At 31.3% G+C, this 24666-nt stretch overlaps 4 protein-coding genes across 4 annotated transcripts in view; 2 read left to right on the forward strand and 2 right to left on the reverse strand.

Annotated features, from left to right (window-relative positions):
• Positions 1–6561, forward strand: part of HELRODRAFT_168382 (hypothetical protein) — a gene marked incomplete at both ends in the record, with an annotated part of 7769 nt that extends 1208 nt beyond the window's left edge. The window contains 3 exons of the mRNA XM_009014245.1: positions 1606–1748; positions 4189–4249; positions 6455–6561. Of these exons, the coding sequence (XP_009012493.1) occupies positions 1606–1748; positions 4189–4249; positions 6455–6561 (311 nt within the window). The remainder of the gene's footprint in view (positions 1–1605; positions 1749–4188; positions 4250–6454) is intronic.
• Positions 6562–9192: 2631 nt separating this feature from the next.
• On the forward strand, positions 9193–12814 carry HELRODRAFT_190483 (hypothetical protein; the record flags this gene model as incomplete). The annotated part of the gene is made up of 5 exons (XM_009014246.1): positions 9193–9328; positions 10882–11058; positions 11643–11738; positions 12051–12650; positions 12677–12814. The coding sequence occupies 4 exons, from the start codon at positions 9193–9195 to the stop codon at positions 12161–12163; spliced, it is 522 nt and encodes a 173-aa protein (XP_009012494.1). The 3' UTR covers positions 12164–12650; positions 12677–12814.
• Positions 12815–12860: 46 nt separating this feature from the next.
• Positions 12861–18291, reverse strand: HELRODRAFT_190484 (hypothetical protein). Its single transcript, XM_009014247.1, has 12 exons — positions 17916–18291; positions 17484–17612; positions 16939–17124; positions 16572–16794; positions 16370–16470; positions 15853–16048; positions 15326–15532; positions 14954–15062; positions 14778–14854; positions 14326–14561; positions 13957–14075; positions 12861–13629 (listed from the first exon to the last, which is right to left on the reverse strand). Exons 1-12 carry the CDS (start codon positions 18186–18188, stop codon positions 13491–13493), a joined length of 1995 nt encoding a protein of 664 aa, XP_009012495.1. The 5' UTR covers positions 18189–18291; the 3' UTR covers positions 12861–13490.
• Positions 18292–21097: 2806 nt separating this feature from the next.
• Positions 21098–23575, reverse strand: HELRODRAFT_168385 (hypothetical protein; the record flags this gene model as incomplete). The annotated part of the gene is made up of 6 exons (XM_009014248.1): positions 21098–21310; positions 21453–21691; positions 21821–22520; positions 22639–22814; positions 23107–23235; positions 23314–23575. 6 exons carry the CDS (start codon positions 23573–23575, stop codon positions 21098–21100), a joined length of 1719 nt encoding a protein of 572 aa, XP_009012496.1.
• Positions 23576–24666: the final 1091 nt, after the last annotated feature.

The raw sequence follows: 24666 nt of genomic DNA on the forward strand, positions 1-24666 counted from the left end.
ACTACTATAAATATATACCATCCCAGGAACAAACTCAAAAACACACACACACACGCACACACGCACACACACGCACATACATTCACGCTCATACAGAGACACAGACAAACAAACACAGATGCATAGACTAACACAGACAGGATACAAGCACACACACAGACAGACACTAGCGATTTTACTTTACCTTCCTTTAGGCATTCTGTCAAACGGGCCACTACTGGATGTTAATTATGTTTATTTATTTTCGAAGCATCCCTTGCCAGCCTGAATAATTTTTTTTAACCAAATACTTAAAAAAAATTCTTTCTTCACTATGCACTTGTATCGTAATTTCGACGCACTGAGCATTTGAAAGCGGATACATTTGTCGAATGATTATTTCTTCTATTGAATTTTATAAATCTGACGCTAAAAATTTTTCAAATAACAGTGTCCTTTCGTTTTAAACTTTTCAATGTTAACAATTTATGGAAAAATAACATGTAAATAAAGACACTCTGTTTAATATTAATAAAACATTCATCTGCTAATTTTTTTTCTCGTAAAATTATAAATTCAATATTATCTATTTAGTTTTTGCTCACTAACCTAGAAATTTACCAGTAGAGGATAACTTATTGTTCCTCTTACATACGTTTTACTTTCTATCTACTTGTTCAATTATTACACATTACCTCCCTGCTACACTTAACTCCATTTTGAAGAGCAAGCGCTGGTTTATTCTGAATTTGTAGCAGGTAATCTTAATACTCATCTTAATTTATACTGCTCCTCTTATCGTTTATTTATTGATGTTTGCCTGTTCACTTATTCGTTCGTTCGCTCGCTCTATGGTTCGCATGCTTTTTCTGCGTATTTTTGTTTTATTTCTCATTTTTTAAATCGTTTTAAAATTAAAAATTTTTTATTTTCTGATGAGTTGTTTTGTCGTTGAATTGTTTTATAAATTTGTCCATTAATCTTCAATAATTTTAAAAAATCTTCATTGCTTTCTTCATCTTTTGTCTATCCATCCACAAATCTATTCATTCATTCATGCTTTATTTATTTATTCATTCATTCATTCATACCATTATTTTTTACTTTCTCCTTCATCTTTCGATCACTCCATCCATCATAAATTAATAGTTGTTGTTCTCACCTATCTATCTACCAGCGTTTATGTTCTCTCTTTGTGATGTTTTAACATTGATTATACTGAATGATAACCTCACATGCTGAGGTTAATCTGGAAATTAAAGAAGGTGCAAATATAACAATGACGAACATGCAAACAGGCTTTGCGTTTTGCTTTTTCTGTTGAATCACAATTATTTTTATGTTTATTACCTATCTTCACTGCTCTTATGTTAATTTTTTTTGGAATTGTATATTAACATAGTAATAAAAACCCAAGTGCAATTGACCGTACACCTAGGTTTTCATTTTTACAACTATTCATTCTATCTTATTATAAAATTAAAAAAATTCCAACAATAAACAATACCAAACCGGTAGCAATATTGCATTGCCTACATCTAGAGTTTTCAAAACATCTACCCCAGAGAAAAATTAATCTTCTATTTAGCGATCTTAGAAATCAAAATATTTTCTTTAAATTTTCAGAAGACAAAATCTGCGCGAGCGATAAACTTCCAACACTGGCCGAGTCAATGGAGGCAGCTGACATGGCTTTCTACGCCACCGTCCTCGAGAAATACAAAGACAGCCACACCGATTTCTCTATGGCCTATGACGCCCTAGTTCAAGTAAGTGCAAGCCACATCAGTGACGCGAGTGTTTTGATTTGATGATATTGATGATAATGTTGATTATACTAATGCATGCACATCAAATGACATAGCAATAATGGGAACATTCTTTTATTTACTGAAAAAATAAAATCCAAATGAAATCAATCGAAAATTATTAATTGTATATCAGAGTGATAATAATAATAAGAATAATAATAGTAATAATAATAATAATAGTTATTATTATCATCCTTATTATTAATGATGATAGATGAGAGTGTTTTCATCGTCGTTATTATCATTAATGATAGATTGGTGATAGAATTAATAGATTTTAATCGTTATGGTTTGTTCGTGTCAAGGTTGGTAATTATACGAGTTGTGGAAGCGTGAATTTATCCGCGAATGTTGGGGCTAAGATAACGGAATGAAAGATTACGATGAAGACTATGTTGATTTCCTAATGGTAATGGTAGTGATAATCGTATTAACATCAAGCTTAAAATGTTTATGATGGTGGTGACGAATTGCAATGTTGATTTTGCTAAATTAGCCCTTTCATTTGACGAAAAAATCGGCGTCGGTGATGAATGAGTAAGTGGGTTCATGTGATTTATAAGAAAGTTTTGAAATAACTAACAAGCTAAGTTAAAGATAGCAATAGTAATAGTAGTTGTAGTAGTAATAGTAGTAGTAGTAATTGTAGTAGTAGTAGTAGTAGTAGTAGTAGTAATAATAATAATAATAATAAAAATAATTGCTGATGACGAATTTATAAATTAACTGTTACGACTAGATGACACGAAAACATTAGTGATAATGGTGACAAAAATGCATGTATTAATTAAATACGTCTCAAACTTATGGGAGATTCAATTTTTGACGTTTAAAAGTTTACATTAATCACTTAAGACATAGATAGACACACATTTACACACACGAGAACAAACACACACACAGATATACAGATGCACACATACACATATGTACATACAGAGAGAGACTTACACAGATAAACACATACATTCACAGATGTACATTGTACATACACAGACATGCGTGCACATACAAACATACACTCACACCCACAGATGCATATATATATGTATATATATATATTATATATATATGTATATATATATATTATATATATATATGTATATATATAATATATATATATTATATATATATATGTATATATATAATATATATATATTATATATATGTATATATATATATAAGTGAAAAATATTACCAGCAATGTATTTGTATGTAATTATTTATTAGAGTTAAAATAATTACACAACAACGATTATGTAATGTGAACATGCATCTAGATGTATATTCATCCGTTCATGTATGCTCGTTCTTCTTAGATTGAATATCTTTCTCTCAAACAGTTCTAATCTTTTCTATTTTATATTTTCTATCAGCGTTGTTTTTTCCTGTCTCATATTTTTTTTTCTATTTCTTCCACATTCCTATTTTTTTATTGTCCCACAAAACTCCAAAACATACCAGCACATGCACATGCAGCACGTTTTAAAGCTTAAATCTTTTACATATTACGCACATGCAATTGTAAACAAACAGATATAATCACCCGTGTATTACACCCGGGCAAAAACAGTCTTACTTATACAAACAAGAAGATACTAACAGACAAACTTAAAAAACAAAAAATAGAAGCAGACATACAAATACAAATGTACAAAAACTAGCATGCAACTAGCAAACATACGCATACACACAAAACACAGCATGAAATAAAATGAAACGAGACATGAGCGTAGAGAGCATGGAGCAGCATTGAACAGAATGATTTTCATGATAAATGATGATGATGCACTGAAATGCATTGCGAGTCGCTGTGACAGCCTTAATATTAAACCTTCCATTAAACATTTAATGCATAAATTCAAATTGTTACAAGCTCCCATGCCCGCATACATTCAGACGTTCATACATTTAAACATTGATGTATGGTGCATAGTTAGGTTCATCGCTAACTGTATTTGGCCTGATTTTATTGGCGTGAAATAAGAACGAATGCAGTTTAATATTATTCTTGTTTTTAATCACAATTCTTTGAGTATTTTATTTTTACATTAATCTTCATATTGATCGTTTTAATATTTTTGTTGTTATATTCATGTCCTGTATGTTCCTCTAGTCAACGTGTTTGTCACGGTTTGATTTTTCTGAAAAGCAAAAAAAAACACGCGTTTTAATGACAAATTCCTTAACTTTTGTTCATCCGTGTTTGAAATTGCATATTACTTTTATCTGCGGAGTAGTCAGTAATATGTCCTTGAAAGTTGTGTGGATTATTAAAAAAAGGGGCAATCTTCTTCAGTATCGAACGGGAACAGGGGACAGGTTGGCCACACCTCTCTTGTTGGAATAAATGCTTTTTGAATCATTGTATTTTTTTTTGAAATTTTTCTCACCTCAGGTCCACTGCATCTTGAAGGGCGAAAAAAGGGTTCTACCCATCATCAACATCACGAGAGCAGGTTTTTGTTCTTTTCTAAAAATTATAATATTGCTATTATTATTATTATTAATTATTATTATTATTCATTAATTTCCTTTTTGAATTTTTGTTAATTCATCGTTTAACATTACAGAATATATTTGTTGGCTTTTTAGGATTCTCAATTTTTATTAGTATTTCATTTTTTTAATTTTTTTTTATTCAAATGAATAGAAGCTCTTGAAAAAATTTTTTAAATGATTATTCCAGATAATAAAAATCACAACTCCCAAATAATACAGCGCCACATAAATTCCAGTGAAATAATTGCGCAATGAAATTACTACATCAGATCATTATGTGGCCGGTGTGATAAATGGTGTCACCCACAAAAAATGATGTTGCGTTGTGTTGTGTTGGAATGGTGGTGCGCTACTGTTTATAGAACAAACAAAAACCACAGAAAGACAAATAGAAACACACTTGTGAAAAAAATTAAATTTAAATCTGAAAAAATATCTTCAAAAAATGATGGAAAAATGTTGATAATGATAACATATCTACCAAGAGCACAAAAACAATCTAATTGTTATCACGATAATGTCACTTTGCTATCACAGGTTTTATTTTCTCCACTACAAACATCAGTAAATTAGTAGTTTTGCATGCATAAGCATAAACTTTTCATTCTCTTTATATAGTGGAGTTACAATACACGTAAATTAGTATTAATTTAATTAAATATCATTGTATTGTCAACAAAACTGCCTTCAACGCCATTAGTAACCTGGTCTTATTATATTATAAAATCAACAAGAGCCACCAGCTAACTTACTGAACCGCGTGTGCAGTTAGTTTTCTTTCAACGAATCAAAAATAGTCTTTGTCCTCATTTTACATCAAATAATACAAAGAAATACGTTATTAGATAATTGTTGAATATTGATTTTGAGTTTGTGTACTCGTTAGATTCAAAGCTACTTAGACCAAAATCGTTTATTCGTTCATTCATTCAGTCATGCAACTCTACTTTTGGTTTATTGACAATTTTATAAAGGTGATTTTATTACAGCGTTATAGGGGTCCGTATGTGAAATGAGTGTATTACGGAATACGTGCAAGTGCAAGCAAAAGCCTGTCGCTAGAGTTGTAATGTAAGAGATTGATCGTTTAAATGTGCCTTAATGTATGCCATGCAATGAATCTACATGTAACGATGATGAAAACTGTGACGTGCGGTCTGATGTTATTTATGGATTGCGGTATGAATCTAACTTGAGGGAAAAAACCAACATTTATTATTCGTCTCTCTTTCTCTTTCTTTCTTTCTCTCTCTCTCTCTCTCTCTCTCTTTTTATTTCTCCCTTCTCTTCTTTAACTTTTTTCTCATATCTATTTTTTTCATTTTCTTTCCCTCAATTTTAATTTTCTTCCTTTAATCCTTTATTACCTTTTTTCACTTAATCCTATTTTTAAATTAATTAGTTTAAGCTACAGAATTAAAATAAGACACCTAATTTGTTTTTTTTAATAAAAATATATGAGATATGAGATGTGACAAAATGAACGAGAACTACATATATAAATCAGATGATGATGTGCGTGTAATACATTTGAACAGGTTGAATTGCAAAAAGTTACATTAAAACTGCTCTTGGTGAATGATTTGTGGGGAAGTGAATGATTGTGAATGATTTATTTATGACACTTGTTATTTTTGGTTTTGTTTGGAGGGTTCTGATTGTTTTATTTTCACCGTATTAAACTTTATTTATTTATTGTTGTTACGCATATGATTGTTTTTACTTCATTAAGAAATTTGATACAGTTACGCGTTATATACGAGATGTGTGGCCAAATTCGAACTTTCATCATCTGCAAGTCATAATATTGCCGACACGTTATTCTCATTAAATTACACAGATTTTTTATGATTTCTTTCTCTTCCAAATTTTTAAAAATTTCATGATTTATTTTGAATTTTATTTAATTTTAAATGGCATGGCGTGAATTGCAAGAGTCTGATATTTGCACAATAGATAGATGTGCAGTCGATTGAATGATGATGCCAAATAAAAATTTGCATCATTCTTCATAGAAAAACAGATCCATGCGTCTGGATGCCAGCACAACTCACGCACATAAAGAAATACAACCAATCTAATCAAAACAGAGTTAAACATAGGGAAAACTAGCAACACACGCACATATGCACTCACGCGCACCCACACACATACAAACACAGACACAGACGTAGATCGAAACATATCAATGACAACACCATTCAACAGCAACAACAAACGCATTCTGCCAAGCCGAGAATTTACGACTCAGCTGATGACGAACGTCTGATCCTGAATAATTCCATCATTATCTGGAATGCCTGCCAATAAAACAACAGACTTACTGTTTATATTTGCTACAGACACACACATTTGTAAATATTTACAGAAACATGTGTCTGCATTACACATACGCAGAATTACGCATGCATACAAACACACATACTTTGGCGAGTATATACATAAATACATACATGCAATACATACATAAAGCTAGTGTATTGTTATGTGATATTATTAACTTAAATTTAAAAAAATAAAATAAAAATATGAGTTGTTGTGTGGTTCTTAAGTTAGCTCATCCCTTAAATGTACGAGACTTGTTACAGTTATAAACTTTATGTGAAATCATGTGTCATTATTTGCGCGATTGTTTGTATGCATAGGTAATCAATTTTTTTAAATTTTTTGTGTTCAAGTTTTTCTTAAAGTATTTATACATTAAAATGAACGCTTGGCAAAAATAATTGTAACAGAGATTTGTTCTTGGACGTAGTTGGATTTTCAAACGTACACCGATTGCTGTTGGCTTTTTATGACCTGCAAAATAAAACAAAACTTTCTACAAACAAACTCCAACTATCTCTTTTTTTATTTTGCTTTTGTATTTAATCACTATATATTTCATTCTTTCAATTTTCACATATTATAATAAAACATGTAAAAGGTATTAATTACATAGTGTAGAATGAAATAATGGGCTCAAACCCAACAATCAATATACCTATGTTCAAAATTTTATACAGTATAAAATTAGCTAATTAAAAACGATAGTGACAAGATTTTCTGTAGAATTACCATTTTTGTCATTTTTTCTCGGAACGAGGACTAGAGATAGATATAAAGATAGATATGGATATATAGATAGATAAATAGAGATATATAGAAAGATAGATAGATAGAAACATAGATAGATACAATAGAGATTCCTTCAAAATAGCACGCACTCCTGTTTCTTATGAATGATGTGTTTGAAGTTTAACTTCTGATATTAATTAATCGGCAATAATTTAAAAAAAGTTTCGATTGATTTCAATTGTTCCAGACTCTTGTCTCAAAATTTGATGAATTTGGAGTTATTAAGTTGTTGGCTTTTGATAGTGAACAGAAATTATGTGCGTCGATGTTTGTGTGTGTGTGTGTTTGTGTGTGTGTGTTTGTGGGTGTACGTTTGTGTGTGTATATCTCAGTGATCTGGCTGATATTTAAGAATAGTCTACATTCAAACGCACAATTGTACATGATTTAAACTATGTCCTTAAACTTGATTTCTTTAAACTTTTTCAAATAAAATTGATTCCATATTGGAATGTTTCGAATAAGTTTACCGATAATATTTTAAGTAAAAAAACTAATCAGAGTAAAAATTATTTGCCGATTTTGAAATTTGTAATTGTAAATATTGGTTTGGAATATTTCAAAATAGTTACATATACTTCGCACCGGAAAAGTAGAATAACTCTAAAATTTAACGTGAAATGATGAATGTGAACTAACAACAAATATTTTTGTTGAACATTTCTCAATTTTTACTGCTTTTAACTATTTAAATATTTAATCTGTTATGACCTTCTACGACTATAATTAACCTCTGTTTTTCTGTTTTTGAAGTTTTATGTTCACTTTCGACTAATTGTTGGAAGGAGACCACATTTTATATTATACAGTATTGTATGAATTCTAACCAAATTATTGAATTGATCAATTTTCAGAAAAGTTATAAAACAAACTTTAATTGATTAATGCCAACTATTCGATAGAATCCATACAGTTTTAAACAATTTTAAATACTAACATGCATCTTTTAAAAAAAAATCTTTTTGGACCAAAAATCTTTAAAAATATACATTTCAGGTTGTCGTATTTGAGAATTCCAAACATCTTAAAAGAAATATTTAGCAAAAAAAAACTGACAGTCAGTATTTAGTTACGTGATATCTCACGCATGTAATTACCAGGCTTTCACCGTCAATAACGTTATAGATGAATGATTGATGCCCGCATACTCCAACAATTTCATCATTTTCAATAGCACACATTTTCTCGTTTACTACTACAAAACGGCACTTAATAAATCCGTGCGCTTATGAATTTTGAGATGTTGGATGTTAGTCTGAGGCCATAGTTTTTGTATTTATTGAATATATGTACGAACAAACTTATCTGCAGTTTGTATTACGCTGACAAATATGCACTTGTTAGTAATAATTTTATTCTAAATGATGAAAACATGGTAGCAGCTAGAATTTTTATTAATACAAGGCAGTCCGTGCAAAAGCAAACAAGACATACTCTCATTGAGACGAATAAAATATACTTATAATGCTTCCTCAAAAATTGACTTTTTAAAAAAATTAATTTGTAATACATTTCAAAAACACTTCAAATTAAAAAAAATTTGTAAAATCCAGACAAAAATTAAACTTAAATACAATAACAAAAGTGAAAAAAGAACAAAAAGGTAACCAGTACAAACAAGTTTATACTTTGTTCGTGAAAAACTCCAAGCACACATAAATCTTAGAAATAATGATGAAATGGAATGGAACAAATAATTAAAACTAAGACAAAAATTATTTGCTCACTGACAGAATGATTTCTTCTACTTTCGACTAAGTGATGAGGATGATGATGCCATGCGATGACACACTTATGGGCTGCTGATGTAGATGATAACGATGATGATGCTGAAAGTGCTAACCTTGGTGATGCTGGAGATGATGAAGATGATAATAATAATGATGATGATGGCGACAACTCTGATGAGAAGAGTTATGGTGATGATGTTAATGATAATAAATGAGGATGAATTAGCTTGTAGAAAGCTTGTATGATGTGATAGAAAAATTTATGTATGCATCAGAATTTGAATACTGTCTAAAAGCTAATTTTTCAAAGTTATTTTTTACTTCAAACGCTTTTTTATTTTTGAATACATCAAAGTAAGCATTAGCTGTTGTATTAATCATAATTATCAGTACTGCTGAACTTTTATCATGGATAATTTATCACTAAGAATAAATGCATTCATTCATACAAAAGTACAAAAGACGGTTATCAAAATCATTAAAAATAATGAATCTAATATTTAATAATTATAGTGTACATGATAAAATTTTAAAAGATAGGGATGGTAATGTTTAACCAAAAAGTGAAAAAAATGATTTAAAAATATAAATACGTAAACATGCATACAAATATAACACACAATACATACATTCCTCTATTGTGTTTGTGTGTGTGGTGTGTGTGTATGTGTGAGTGAGTGAGTGTGTGTTTGGATACACTATACACATACCTATATACATAGTTAGCTAGCTATGTTACAGACGAGATAAGGTAAGGTACGTCAACAAGTTAGTGTGTTTTTTATTGCCAGCGATGATACGGGTTTTGGTTTTTTTTTTCATTTACCTTCACCATCGTCATCATCATCAGTAAATTTTTTATTTATTATTAAGTTATCCTCAACTTTGTCATCACTGTTGATGATTATCATCATCCGGTCATCATCCCCATCACTATAAACTGTTATAAATAAATCATTCACATGGCAATAAAGAGAATTAAATAAATCTATCAGTGATAATAAGTTTCAGGATTTTGTATTGTGTGCCGTGCGTAACGCGTTCTTCGGTGTGCATTTTGTAAATGAGGACCCCTGTTTAAATGTAATAAATCAATTTGTTGATGAGTTTGCTAGCACGGGAAAGTTTGTCAATGCATTTTTGTGTGTGTAGGTAGGTTAGGTAGGTAAGTAGACTAATCCTAACAGCGTACGTGCAAAGCATTTAAACGTAACGCGATACATTGCTGAACTTGTTGAACAATGTTTAACAGTTTCTACTCTTATCCGAGTTTTGTTGACAAGTCACATCTTACGATTTAAATATTTGAAATTCCTCTCAAAATTCCTCATTAAGATATTATTTTATTTATTTGTTTGTTGTTTTTTTAATCACTATCAATTACATGTTATCCAGCTGTATGTTCATTCATTTCATTGGAGAAATTTTTTTAAAATTTAAATGCTTTGGTGTTACAAGCTAAATTTTGTAAGATAATTTTAAGAAAGTTTAAAAAAATAACGGACTGCAATCACATTTGTTTCAATCGCCACCAACATCTTTTCTATTGTCAGTAATGTCATCTTCATCATCACCATCTCCATCATCTTCTTCATCATCGTCATCTTCATCACCATCATCATCTTCATCACCATCATCATCTTCATCATCGTCATCACCATTATCTTCGTCATCTTCATCACCATCATCATCGTCATTATCATCATCACCTCCACCATCATCATCTTCATCATTATCACCAGGATGGGTTGGGGGAAGATGTTTCTTGGGAAGAGTGGCGGAAGGGGAGGCGTACGTATTCTTCGTGCACGTGTACAAGGAGGAGGTCTACTGCCTCAGTGACAACACCCTCCTGGCCAACGATAAACTTCTGCGAGATCTGAGCGAAGTTAACCACACCACTATGCTATATCCTATCGGTATTGATATTTCCTAAGCAGAGTGTCAGGGTTCGTTTCCGGCCCCTCAAAATTCCCATTCCGGGTAAATATTTCCGACTCCCGACACCGAACTCTGACACTCTACTATCAAGATGCTGTCGTGTGGTTTGAGTGGTTGTTGCTGTTGTTTAAAAAGACGCTGTTGGTGGTACTAATTTTGATGTTTTTGGTCACTCTGATCGCGTTAGGCAGAGATTGTAACCTGAATTGTGCATTACTTTTTTGTGTTGTTTAATAAGCAAGGACTTCTTTGCATTTTAACATGGTCATTGCAGCATAGAAACAGCATATGCTGGGGCTGTTGTTGATGTTGTTGTTTCTGTTGTAGGGAATGATGGCTTCGTGGAAGTTGTTATGATACAATTGGCGATGCTCCTCGTGTTATGTTATCTATGTTATTGATGTTTTTTTTTATATTGATTTTCTATTGACCGTCGTAGCATGTAGCTTATATTTTTAAATAGTTTTTTTTGTTTATAATTAATACCGTTTACAATAATATTATCTTATTTACAGCATATTAATTTTTTTAATCATTAAAAATTTTGCGTGACGAAACGAAGGAGTGCACGAGCAGATGAACCTACAGCACAGATGTCCTAAGATGGTGGTGCCCTTGCCAGAGCGCTACAGAGAAGAAAATGAAGAAACATTTAACAGTGAGTATCATCACTATCTTGCTGCTCATCCTTATCATCATCTTCATTACCATCATCGTAATTGTTATCATCATTTTTATCATCATCTTAATTGTTATCATCATTATCACGATCGTCAGTGTCGTCGACACCACAATTGCCTTTTTTGACACGCTCTGGTTGTAGTAAATCTCTGCTCCATGCTACCAAAAATCTAAAGGATGTATTTATATAACCTGAGATGAAATTTCAATCTACACAAAATGAATAGTTATTAAAATATTAAATCAATAAATTAATATTCATGATTTTAAATTGAACATTTGCAAACAGGCGTTGAACAGTCCCGCCCTCATGAGAAAAGATCGTCAGGTAAAAACACGCAAACCCAAGTTCCAGCTATCATCCTAGTGCTTTTTTTATCGGTCATATTCTTCTATTTGTGACTTGTAAATGTCGAAACTGAATAATGCAATTTGTATATATGTAATGTATGATAACAAACGTTTTTACTTTACTCTGTTTAACGTTGCCCATTAAAAAACAGTTAATTAGTAGTTAAAAAATTATCATATTTCCTTTTATAATTTTTTAATTTTGTACCCTGTTTTCACAATTTATTATTATAAATTATTTAAACCTCGTAAATATTTTTTTCAATGTGTATTAATGCTATCTTAACATGTGCGAAGCGATTGTTAGCACGCAAACAGGTAACGAAAAATAAGAACTATGTGTAAATATAGCACGCACACACACACACACACATTATATATGTATATTTGTATAATGTATTATGTTAAGTTGTAATGAATTTATCGTGATAAAATTGCAGTGTGTTATTTGTCTTTTCGAATTGTTTGCGCTTCTTAATTTTCAATATTCCCCATCTTTCTTATCTCGTCACGTTGTTATAGTTCATGTTCCATGTATGTATATCACATTCTGACATTAGTTAAGTATATCACATTCTGACATTAGTTAAAGCAAATCAAATGACATAAAAAAAATTATTACCACAAAGTTGTCAGTTGTTATTTGTTACCTATCATTATCATCTACAAATTAGTTAATAAAAAAAGTTATAAGAAATGTGTTGAAAAGAACGATGCCATACGTCCGCCGACTGACCAAAAAATTTCATAAGTTATAAATATTTATTGGATCACTTAACATTTTTTAAATTAAACTTTAATGAACCATTATTTAAAATTTATGCACCAGTACATTTCAAATTTCGTGAAAGAAATCGCTCCTTGGTGCTGGAAAACGCTGTGATGATGGGGTAGCTGTAGCTAAAAGGTGGAGCTAATAATTCGAAACTGTTTGACCAAATATTCATTTTAAAATGTTTTTCACTGTTCATCTGCCTCCATCCAAATCGGAACCGCAAAAAATTCCATAGTAGATCAAAAGATCATAAGTTGAAAAACCAATTGACGAAATTTAACTTATCAGCGAACCGAAAATTCATTTCCTACAGACCATAAATTTTAAAAAAATATTCAGATTGTACTAAATTATTCACATAATATTGAAATATTAATCAGATTCAAACAGTAAATCTCTCGAAAAATTCGTAAAACTACAAAACATAAAGTTAGACGTGAATACAAAGATATCAAATAAAACCATAAAACACGATCATTTGACAAATTATAAATAAAGTTATGAATATACGTATTGCACTTAGTTTAACGATTAAAAACCATGTTATCTAACAATAACTATTATGTACAAAGTGTTTGGAGATATCTAAGTGTGGTATTTGTTTTAAAAGCTGTCGAGAGCAGGACTGTTGAGATGCACGTGGCAGTAGAAGGAGCCATCTTGGCAGGGAAGTTTGCACGTCGTACCTGACTTCGTGCTGGCGGTACACTGGGGTCTCAACGATCGATTGAAGGTGCTATCTCTGTAGCCCGTATATTATTCAACAATTTATTATTTCAATTGCGTCATAATTAATATTATCATCATTATGATTTATTATGAAAACTATATTGTGCTAAACTTATTCGGCGCGCTGCATAATCTACACAGAGAAAACGCTATATAAATGAAACCTTATTTTTATTCTCGAAAATTCTATGAACACGAATTAATTATAATTTGATTCATAGTGTAGAAGAAATTTAAAGTAAAATTTAAAATGTTGTGTTAACTGATAAATTTGCATTTGAGCAATTTTTGAAGTTGAGGCGCTTCTTAAAAGTACAAAACCACAAAAGTGGAACATTACCTGGATGGACTCTTATGCCTGGGTGTCGACATTCTGGCGGGAGAACTTGACCTGCTTGTTCGCCTGGTCGGGGTCAGATGTTCGAATGACATCATCAAATGTCTCCTGGCTGTCAGCGGCTTCAAATTGAAACATGGAACATTCATTATAACAGCAAATATGGGTCACCAACACTGGAGGCTTTAGATTTTGCGGTGTTGGGTATCAGGTACGGTCAAGTGCGCATATATATATATATGAAAAATATGACTTTTAAAAAAATAATAAATGTTTTCAATCTTAAGCAACACGAAAATTAAAATTTTACAAAAAAGTAATCTTATTTTCTTAACAAATATCACAAAAGTTAAAGTAAAGAAAAAGTCTAACAGTTCGAAGGTTACGATCAACCTTGCAGTCCTCCAATGGTAAATTAGGAAAATGATTAGGAGTGGGAGGCGGGTTCATCGGAAGGAAACTGCCACCTAAGATGACTTCCTGGGAGAAGGGGTCAGAGGAAATTTGCACATCATCGTTGAAAAAAGCTTCATGATTACTGGATGAACTGTTAACAGATGAACCGCATTTCGGCGAAGAATTCATTTCAATCTCTTCTGCATTGTTACCTAATTATTAAGGTTTATAAGTTTACATGTTTTTCTTGCACAACTAATAATATCCACCAAAAATGTTAATAATCAAAGTCATAGTTGATCAACAACACCAAGAAGGAAACCTAACCTCTTATTAATTAAATAGAAGTTATACATGAATGTCGGTTAACTTCGTATAATACATAATAAACTAAATAGTGGATGAAACAGGATTAAATACGATCTCACGTTCACATTTGAGCTTCTCCAAGACCTGGATAACCTTCTGGATTTCCGGGAGAGACAATCCTGATCCTGTGATTTTCCTTAGTTGAGAATTAATCATTTCAGTAAATAATATCATTTTTTTGATACGATTGATTGGGAATAACCCGAAATAAATAATCACCCTTATTTGTGATTACCTTGCAATGTCGTTGTTGGGTAGTGCCAAAGTGGAGTTGAAGCCCTGTGATTGTTTGGCGGACTCCCTCTCAACTTTGCTGCTGCACTTGTCCACCATGAGGTAGTGGACTGATACATTTGAGTGATATCAAAAAATTTAATGAGAAATCTTTTAGAGAAGGAAAACAAATTAATTGGTTATATTGAAATTTAAAAATAAACGATCGTTGATGAAAAATTTTTTAATTCACGAAAAAAACAAACGAAAATTTATTTAAAGAAAAGATAAAAATATTCAGCTATAAAAAAAAAACAGTTCTCAAATACATCAATATATCGTTGTGAGTTAATAGTTGAGTTGAAAATGTATGAAAATTAAAAATAGGACTAACATAAAATTAGGAAAACAAGCACATAAGTGAGGTTGGCGAAACTGAGACACACTTCCAAGTAGGCCAGACTAGCGACATTTGCAAGGACGAGGAGGAGGAGGAGGACTTTAAAGAATGGATGCAAATGAAAGAAGGTCAGCGCGAACAGCACCAGAAAGAAGTAAATCACGTGAAAGGCAAATGTTGACAAGAAGTCCAAGTCTTTTCCTGTGCAATTAGTCATTCAACACTGTTTTCTTATTTGTGGACTGTAAAATAAACTAGGTATGAAATTTGTATCAAATTGTACAACAGAAGAAATGGCGTAGGTGTTGTTAAATCGTTATAGAGGGGATGGGCTCAAATTGAAAGAGTAACGCTTATGATTCTTTAACACACATTCAAATGTGCACATGTCGCATGTCAAATTTTGAACATGTTGTAAGTTTCGAAAAAAATGCACTACATAATTTTCAGTGTGGATTATTTTTTTGCAATAGCAGTTATGGCGGGGAAAATTTTTAAATGCTTAAATGTGCTAAACCAACCAGCCAACTTCAAATAAACTTCAATTGTCTGCAAATGTTCAAAAACAACAAGTTTTGCGCTTTCAATCATGCGAACAACATAGTTGATGGAGCCATTAATGAGTTTTAAGTTCTGCACAACATCATCCAGGTGTTCAGTTGTTTCATCTTTCAACATGTTCAGCTGGGACCTTCCTTCATCCAACACTTTGAACACCTGTATTATAAAACAATCATCTACTGTATAATAATAATTGAAATGTTATGGAATTGTAAACTCTTCCACATCGTTGAGAGAACATTGGCATTACGGAAAAAATAAAATAGACTTTGAACAGCAGTTATCTACTATTTGTAAATATGTAAAAAGAAAATTTAATAAAACGCAAATCAACTTGTTTTAATTTCAAACTCAAACTGTTCAAAATGTCAAATAATTATATAGAATTAATTTTTATTAATAATCAAATGTCTTCAAAGTGAATAATTAAAAAATTGAATAAATTGGTAAAACTGTGTAAAGAAAAGAAGCACATACACTCTGTGTCTCAGTAAATATTTGATTGACATCATGCATGAGCTCATTGTACATCTGTGACTGTGCATCTGCCTGCTTGGACAGCCAACTGTTCGTGTCATCTGAAGTAGATCACAACTTTTACTTTCACTCGACTTAATATATTAAATAATAATAATTATAATGAAATAGTAATAATTTTAATTTAATTAAAAGCAATAACCTAATTTGTCATGAATCTGTTCAGTCATTTTCATAATTTTCTCATTTTCACTTGTAATAATAATTTTCTCCAATTCAAGTTGTTTCAAATTTGTTTCAATCTGGCTTTCAATTTTCATCTGAGTAGTGCTAATTTCATCCTGCTGGTTCAGCAACCTCTCCTGTCCCACCATCACATTCTTCATAGCATCTTCTGTCATGTTCCTCAACACTTCCTGGCTTGACTGGATGGATATTGAAAATACATTCAAGATATAAAAATAATTAAATTATCATTTCAAGCATATTTTTTCAGTTTGTCAATTATTCTATATTGTTAACATTATCATTCATAACTCCCTCACATTCATTGTCCTCTCACCAATAACCTCCATCTCTCTCATATTTCTCAGTTGTTCCTCAGAAGTTTGCACCAATTTATTGACAGTCAGCTCAGTTTTGAATCGAAATTGTTGCTGTCTGATCTGGTAGCAAACAGCTCGAGCTCTGTTGGAAACAATCTGATAGGAGTTCCACAGTGTTGAGTCCATTTCTTTTGTACATTCTCCTATTGACTGCGTAGAGAACAGAAAACATTTTACTATTTAATTTATATATTTATTTTTATCCCAAATGTAAAAGAAAATTGACGTAATTTTTTCTTTTAACTTTTTGCTCTTAGGGCTGCATTGAGAACTAATTTACTATTGAAAGGCCGCATATGTACTTAAATAGCTAATTTTTTCAACCTGGGAGAGAATTTTTTAAAGATTTGTGGCTCCTTTTTTTGGTCATAATGTATGGCTAAAAACCTTTTTCTGCAAACAAGGCAGGCTGCATAAATTAGCTTCGCAGGTTGTAGTTTGCCCACCTCTGGTCTATGTTAATTGGAGCGCGCATAACACATTTAGTTAAAAAAGTAAATTGTTTTAACCATATCAGAGGTGCAGAGGAAGGTTTGACGGCCCTCCACAGATGATTGACAGTTGAGCAGTTGAACAGACAGCTTGGAAATTTCTTCTTCATTCATCAACCCACATGAACCTTGAAGTTCTGCCATGACCTGTCCATCCAATAGAACAAATTAATACATCTTACCTATGTCTTACCTACAACTACTTTTATTTTATATTTAAATACTTTGTGATGTTATGTTGTCATTGGATTTTGCCATTGTTATAGTTGTGTTAATTAATCTTATTTGATTTTATTTATTTAGTTATTTCAATTGAATTGTTAGTCAGAATATTTCAAGTATAAAATTGATTGTAGGTAAAATAGACAGTAGGATGTAGGTAGGTATTACAAATTTACATTCAACTGTATTATTATTATAAAAATAAAAGTCATAAAAATAAAATAGAACCCTATGATAGCAGCTATCAAGTAGGCTCATTTCGTCGACAGCAGATATTTCTTTCAACAAACGATCGTCGACAAGTTTGATTTCGAAGGGTACCTGTCGAAAAACTTGCTGCTGTGCATTCTGCAGTGGCTGTCCACTCCCATCTGCAACTTCATGGGAAGCAATTTGTGACTGGGAAAGTTTACCGTCAGTTTTGCCGGAGAAAAACCAACAATTTGCATTCTGTGCTAGAATGATACACAGAAGAATTAAAATATTTTTGAGTAAAACCATTTTGCGGGTGAATAAACTTCAGTTAACTTAATTATTAATAGGATAATAAACTTCTTTTTTAAACGTATTTCAGTTGAATGGCGCGCCGTTTATTAAATGTGATGCTGCAAGAGTGCGAGCGATGGACAATGCAATAATCGAAAAGTATTATAAAATTCTGCTATAAGTATATGATAGAAACCATGGATATATCCATGATTCCACCAGACAAAAAGCAATTTTTATATTCAAATTAACAAAAATAATTTATTAATAAGTAATTCTATTTTATACAATTAAATAATTAAGTAAGCCAATAAGCCAACAATTCAAGCAAGTCAAATAGCCCGACCCGTTTTTACCTCGTCATCTGTATGTTTCGTCCATTGTTTTGTTTGACCAGTCGTTCAAATGGAGTGTTGATCGTTTTTTAAAAAAAAGAAGGGAATAATGATGCCTTCAATTAATTCAACGGAGTCGTTTCACGCTAATTACACGTACGACCCACTGACATTTGTTGGTTATAATTTCACTGTCAACTTCACAGATCATCCGTCCAATAGTGCTGGTGCAGTGGACAATGATGGCCCACCCCAATCCACTTTTTTACCAACAAGTCCATCATCATCGAATCAGTCCATCTACTACTTCATTGTGGCTGGGATAGTTGTGTCACTTGCTGCTTTCTCGCTGATGGTATTTGATTATTTATAATAATTCTAATTTTAATTTAATATTTTTATAATTTATATTCAATTTTTTATTTTAAAATCGGTTGAATTGAACTAAATTGTGATGCTAAAGTCATGTCATTAAAATAAGCTTGCATATCTACTATGCAGTAATAATACCTAGACTAGAGTCATGGGTGCATTTTATTTTAATTCAAACTAGCTACTAGTGACTACACTAGTGATAACTAGAATTTAAAAGACTAGCAACTAGCTGACTGAAGCTAACTAAACTAAAGCTAAACTAAACAAAAAAGTTTTGCTATCACACCAGATAAATACCAAGATCTATAATTTTTTTAAAAGTTTACCCATCATAATATTAGATTAATCAAGGCAGCATTTTTGGAGCATTATAATTTGAAATTTAATGATTTAACAGAATAAGAATAAGTTGGTGTCTTGTATAGGGAAAGCAATGATATAAATTTCAAGTTTTTAAATCACTAATAAATGTATTTTTTGTGGTTTGACTCTCTTGAATGATCATAATGCAAACACCAGATACAAATAAATTATGAATAGTAACAGTTTTACATAATTTTTTATAAACTAATTCTTAATGTGTGGCACTAGGTGCTGTACTGTGTCAAAAGAAATTCGTTAGTAAATGCATGCTAATTAAACAAAAGTTATCATATTCTATTATTAACTAGTTTATTCATATTTAGAAATGAATTTTGTAAATTGCTTTAATTAAGAAATATGCGTTGTCTAATTTTCAATTTAGTTTATTCATTGCGAATTTTGTTGCTTAACTTTTTGTTTCATTTTTTTTTCATACATACATTTTTGCTACAATATTTTTTTTAGAATAAATAAATAAATGAAATGTATAATCAGACTACTAAAAACGTTTAATTAGCAAACTGAAAAGGTTAAGAAATCATTTGATGCCGCTGTACAACTTTGAAGCTGTGCAGACAGAAGATCCACATTGGGAGGTTGAACTTCTTGAAGACGATGCTGAAGTTGAGGTGGCACACTTAATTTTCACTCTATTTTGTTTCTTATTGTTGTAATTTATGGAATGTGGATTTCTGGAGCCACATGTAAACATTTTGAATGACATACAACAGTACACATACTTATGTAATTCATTTGAATTTTAACCATTATTTATATGAACAAATATTCTACTAACCAAGCAAGCAGATGGCAGTAGCAGACAACCAATGCTGAAATTCCATAGCACTGGTCCGATCAGCGTCTGATTTGTTCACTTTAATGTGTATTTATGATTCCTGAGTCAGTATTCCTTCCTCAGTATTACTCTTTTCCATTTATTTTGCTATTTCTTTGCCACTTTTATACATTTTTATCAACTGTTTATTTAATGATGTGATAGAAGTTTATATAATTGCTCACCGACAAATAAATGGTTTTTTTAATCGTTATATAAATAAATGACGGTCGTTTTTTATTGAAATAATTTATAAATCAAACATCATTAATTGTGAATTTTTTTTTATTTGGAATTAACAAAGTGAATTGAAATTGAGCCGAAATATAAAGTATGCAATGAGCCGCATGCAATCAGTGTCAGGAGTTTGAGATGAAACTTAGCAAGCGTGAGTGCCATGTAGGTTGTAGGATATTGCTCATAGTAACCTTTTCAAGACGATATTTCAAATCAGTGACTAAGTTTCATAAAAATTGATAAAATTTTATTAATCACTAACAAAATTTCTACAAAAACCATAAACAAACACTGTTACAAAAACGTTCTACATCGTCGATTGGTGCCGACGTCAAATCATCAATTTTTGTTGCATTATTAATAAAGGCAATAAAATTTCAGATATCACAAACCTCTTTCTAATTGCAGTTGCAGCATCGTTTAAGAACCTTGTGATATCATCAAGTAATACAAGTAGTTTTTTTTATACAAACAAGGTTTGTCTGAAATTATTTCTATTTTGTACACAAAATTCGAACCATGAAAGACTTCTAAAAACAAATGAACGTTTAATCAAATAATGTTATATAAAATATTGATACAATCACCAGATTTGTAACAAGTATATGCGTAATAAATAGTAAACATTGGAATGTGGTTAGCTTCTTGCAAGTGTCTGAGAAAATAAAACCGTTCAGGAAAAAAACAAGCAAAAATTAAACTAAAAAATACTGAAAAAATGATTAATTTAAATTGCAAAATTAAATTTTTATAATAATGATGAGTTTAAATTTAGAATATCAGATGGCAATGGCACATGGATGCATTAGGAGTGGTAAGAGTGGCTCTATTTTAGAGCATTTATTCTTCTGTGGATCATAAACTTCAAAGATAGCAGAACTTGAGTAAGATAAGCTTGTGTTTCCACCAAGAATGTACAACTTATCTAAGACTGTCACCATTGTTGGCATATATCTTGATACATTCAGAGAGTTTACTTTTTCCCAATGGCCCTATTTTATGTGATAAAAATTATTTAAGTAATATAATTTCCCAATAGCATGTTTTCATTGAATGTCAATTTAGTTGAATATTTATATCCGCAACAATTACCTAGTTCAACATTGAATTGTTTGGTAAATAAATAAAACAGACCCGTTCTATGAAGTATCTTTCAATAGTGCAGAGTATGTTCGAGTCGTGATCAAACCCACCAGCAACGTAGATGTGATCCTTGTAACAGCTGATTCCAAACCTAGATCTTGGAGTCAGCAAGTTAGGCATGTCATCAAACTTTTCTGTAATTGGGTTGAAGATGAGGCACTGACTCACGGCTTCCTGTTCCCCATTTTCTCCACCAATTATATAGATCAAGCCTTTAATTTCAATAAACACTTGTTGTGAGTTTTCAAGTCTAAAATATGTGTTGATTAATTCTTAAAATTAATGATTTTTAATCCTTTCAGTGCTCTATTCAAAGTACAAAGTAAGGTTGTAGGCTAATGGAAATCAAAATTCCAAACCTTTCCAATAAACGACCCCTAGGTGTTGAGTAGAGGTATACTCCCTAGGAAATGGTAACACCCGCCATTTTTTTGTCCATGTGTTGAAGATGTCAATATCAGAGTGGAAGTTGTCAGTCTCATGTAAGCCACCAATCAGGTAGATTTCATTGCCAACAGAACATGCAGCACCAAAAGATCGTCTGCGAGGCCATGGTCCAAGTGTTTTGTGCTGATTTTCATACGTATCCAGCATTTCAATTGTTTTCAAATTACCGAATCCACCAAAAAAGTATATCCTCCTATCAACAGCAGCTATCAACTGCTCTGTGTCATCTGATTGCTGTTTTATTAAAGGAATGGTTTTCATTTCATTTCGTCTAACATCGTAATACATCATTGATGATGATCTATTACATCTGATAGGTGAGTAGATCAACTCCATAAAATAAATTCTCGGAGAGGCACTCAAACGATTTATGGGACATTCAATCATTAATCTGTTAGATCTGCATATAGATTTGCCATAATCACCATTCAGCATTTCAGAAATAACTTTGCCCAAATAATTCTTCACAATTATTGATGAACAAAACTGAAGTTTGTCGTTCACAACTGGATATGGTAAAACAGAAATTCTCATTGTTTTCATCACTTCTTCAGCACTGGATTCTCTCTCTTTCAAGTCATGACATATCCAGGCCAACCCTGCCTCAAATACCTAGGTATGCGAACATCAAGAAAAAAATCATTTCAAATAAAACCACTTTAGGATAATACAATAAAACATACAAATTTTAAAATTATGGGCAAAGTTTTTCTAAAAAAAAAGAAAGAACCTCAATTTCAGTACATATAGAGAGATCTGGAGCTGAAATATAGTTGATGAAGAGATTGAGTGGCATAGATAAGAATTCATCAGATTTAACAACATCACTAAAATTGTTCTTCATGTATTTGAATGAATGATTCTTCAAGTTTATACAATTCAACTGTTCTGCTAACATGTGCATGCCTAAAAATTAAAAATATAACTGGTTTTTAGCCATTTGTTATCATTAATTAATATATAGTTACAAATTCCTAGAACATGAAGGGTTTACTTTGAATTTTTTTTAAAGAACAACAAAAGTAATAAAATTTTTTTGTTTAATTTTAATAAATTGAATTTTTTCAGTTGTAAAATTAAATATAAATTAATACATAACAGAATCTAACAACATTTATTTTGTGAAACACTATAATTGGAAGAATGATGCTAACAAGCTATTGAATAAAAAATTATTTATTTAAAAAATTGATCTAACCAATAACATTAGAAGCATATATATTTTTCTCCAAAAATTTGGTACAGATCTTAAATAAATCAGACAAACCATATTGATCAGCCACTATTAAGAGATCTTGAACATTGTCTTCTGTTAATTTCACACTCCCTGTGCAATAAATAATTAGTATGTGCAACAGAAAAGTAGACAAACACATATTTCAAAACCTTTCCAATTCTAACCAACCAGTGTAAACGAATTTGATCACAGCTCTGATGATGCTCGCTTTGGAGTGTGACAGATCAATTGTGTTGCTTTTATTTTCATTGAAATTAAACTGAAACATTGAGCTAAAAAAATCGCAGCTAGATGCCAAAACAAGTTTGTGCACTTTGAAGGAAGCGTCTTTGCAAACTATGGTTAGATCACAAAAACTTCCATTTTCGAAATTTTTGTATAAATTTCGAAGAACCTTGTGCTGGTACTTGGCTGACACGTATTTTTTCATGCTTCTTGTCTTAAAGTTTTAAATTTAAAATAAAACAACAGGTAACCAACTTTCAAACTTTAAATCTCTTTTTAAATAACCCGAATCACAATTCCACATCGTACTAAGCAGCGAACGAGGTTAGGTAAAGCTATGGCGACGATAACTTTTAAGTTAATTCTAATCGACACAATGCCGAAGCGTTTAATTTTTGTATTGACACCCATGAAACCGTGTCACTGCGTATCATTCAGTGTAAATGCTGCGTATATAGTAGTGCAACAGCCGATAATTGTTCTAGATAGTGGCATTTTATTACAATATTATGAAAAAGATTGTTTGTGACAATTTTTTGGCGGACTTCAACTCTTCCACTGTTGATCTTTCTTCATCAAAACCATTTGAAACATTTCAAAGCCATTTTCCAGGTAAAAACAATTTTTTTCTCATCCTATTTTTGTCATTATAAGTTTTACTGTAAGCAAAAACAGCTTTGATATCATCTAGCTATCAGTATGACGCAAATGCCTCCAGGTCAAAGTTAAGTTCAAGTACCGTAGTTTAGCTAGTCTTGGTGCCACTTCTAGCCCGTGTTTTGAAACAGGATTTTGACTATTTAACTTTTTCAACAATGATCTCTTTAGCAATATCAACTGTTTAAAAAATTGAGAACAAAAATTACACTGTTTTGTTACTGGACCCGATTCTTACATAAAAACCTTCTCCATAAATGGAATCAAAAGCTAGGAAAGATTTATGATACCTTATTAAACAAACGCATTTGAATATTGAACTCCTAACGTTTGTAACTTTCGTATATTACTTCGAAATAAAATTATAAAACACACGATTGCGAAAAAATGAAGTAAAAAATCACAATTAAACTAGAACAGCACAAAACTGCATCGAAAATCTGCAAAATAAAACTTAACTATGAACCAACAAGAAGCTGTTAAATAATACTAAAATCTTAAAATTGAATGAAGAAATCAAATAAATCCATCAGATTAATTTCGTTGTTTTGTGCTGATGGACGAGTCATTCAACAAAAATGTTATCCAAGTGGAAAATCAATTTCGTATGATAATAAACTTTAATATCCATCTAGTGCG

Source organism: Helobdella robusta, assembly GCF_000326865.2.
Source record: "Helobdella robusta unplaced genomic scaffold HELROscaffold_13, whole genome shotgun sequence".
Lineage (NCBI taxonomy): Eukaryota > Metazoa > Annelida > Clitellata > Rhynchobdellida > Glossiphoniidae > Helobdella > Helobdella robusta.

Bases quoted from the DNA above. Each gene is read 5' to 3' on its own strand.
- HELRODRAFT_190484 (XM_009014247.1), bottom strand. From the start codon at position 18,188: ATGGTTTTACTCAAAAATATTTTAATTCTTCTGTGTATCATTCTAGCA. The intron at 17,613-17,915 runs GTTCTATTTTAT...TTGGATGGACAG, and splicing joins TTGATAGCTGCTATCATAGG to GTCATGGCAGAACTTCAAGG. The intron at 15,533-15,852 runs GTTGGTTTAGCA...CTAATTGCACAG, and splicing joins AGTTTATTTGAAGTTGGCTG to GAAAAGACTTGGACTTCTTG.